Source organism: Limulus polyphemus, unplaced genomic scaffold, assembly GCF_000517525.1.
Source record: "Limulus polyphemus unplaced genomic scaffold, Limulus_polyphemus-2.1.2 Scaffold792, whole genome shotgun sequence".
Taxonomy (NCBI): domain Eukaryota; kingdom Metazoa; phylum Arthropoda; class Merostomata; order Xiphosura; family Limulidae; genus Limulus; species Limulus polyphemus.
The window spans coordinates 349,918-351,518 of NW_013666402.1; the positions used below are offsets into that span (position 1 = coordinate 349,918).

The 1,601-nt window shown below is 32.7% G+C and overlaps 1 protein-coding gene across 1 annotated transcript in view; it reads right to left on the bottom strand.

The window, feature by feature from the left end:
• LOC106460548 overlaps window positions 1–1,601 on the bottom strand; it is a 42,167-nt gene that overhangs the window by 5,237 nt on the left and 35,329 nt on the right. Inside the window, exon 12 of the mRNA XM_013920265.2 lies at window positions 270–376. Within this exon, the coding sequence (XP_013775719.1) occupies window positions 270–376 (107 nt within the window). The remainder of the gene's footprint in view (window positions 1–269; window positions 377–1,601) is intronic.

Here is a 1,601-nt window from a genome sequence, read left to right on the forward strand (position 1 = left end):
GTGGGATTGACCGTCACGTTATAACGCCCCCACGTCTGAAAGGGCGAGCATGTTTGGTGTGACGGGAATTCGAACCCGCGACCCTCAGATTGCGAGTCGAGCGTCCTAACCACCCGGGCATGCCGAGCCCAAAATTTTAATGAACCAACAAAAACAATTTTGAGAAAATATTTCTTAAACATCCAACATAAGGGGTTAAAATAGAATATTAATCGTTTTATAGTATATTGTATTTTTATTTCTTTTCTGACAAAGTAAACAAAGCCTACCTGCCAGGGGTGTGCACCCTTTCTGGCCGTATTACCACCAACAATTTTACCGTTTTCCATAATTGGTTTGGTCTTGTCCGGAATTCCCATCTTGGGTTGTCCACACACTGTAATGTACAGTCAAAATGAAAAATACGCATAATATAAGTGTTCATACGTGCGTGAAGAGTTAATGTTAATACAAATAAAACGTTTGTAGAAATATATATATATATATATACACTCTGTACAGATCCTATTTCATGATCGGACTGTTTTGTTTACCTGTTTATCTAATTACCATAAATGTATATTGATTTTTTCACAGTGGTTATTCTTTTCCCTGATATAGTTTAATCAGATTTTTTTCAGGCTTCTTTTGCACAAAAACAAAAGGAATTATGAAGATCTGTCTGATACAGTACCACTACTGCTACTGGTAATAAGTACAACTAATATATTGGAAAACAAATTAAGCTACTTACTTAGAGCAAAAGTAATGACTATGGTTAAATAAATATACTTTTCTTAAGTTCTTATTAATAAAGGTACCCTCGTTGTTCGATGTTTTCGGTCGTAATCCCAATATCTCACTAGAGATTTTGATTAATCTTAAATATTTTAAGCTAATAATGCAAAACAAATTATAATGAAATTCTATTAAAAATTAAATTAAAAAGTAATAAAATCAAACTCTCTGACCAATAGATAAGTGACAATAAAGGAAATGTAAGCACTTTCGAAATATTTACTTTCTTTCTTGAAGTGAGAATAGTTAGAAATAAAATATATTTTAAAAAATTGTTTAGAAATAAATTTAAAAAATGTTTTGGAAATCGAATGCTGGAAACTCGAAAAAAAATGTGGTATGGAGAAATGATGGCTATAACAAGACAAAACCACTGTCATAGAATAACATCAGTCACTCTCGTCAGTTCTTATACAAATGATGGCTATAACAAGGCAAAACCACTGTCATAGAATAACATCAGTCACTCTCGTCAGTTCTTATACAAATGATGGCTATAACAAGGCAAAAACCATTGTTATAGAATAACATCAGTCACTCTCGTCAGTTCTTACACAAATGATGGCTATAACAAGGCAAAAACCATTGTTATAGAATAACATCAGTCACTCTAGTCAGTTCTTATAGAAATGATGGCTATAACAAGGCAAAACCACTGTTATAGAATAACATCAGTCACTCTCGTCAGTTCTTATACAAATGATGGCTATAACAAGGCAAAAACCATTGTTATAGAATAACATCAGTCACTCTAGTCAGTTCTTATACAAATGATGGCTATAACAAGGCAAAAACCATTGTTATAGAATAACATCAGTCACTCT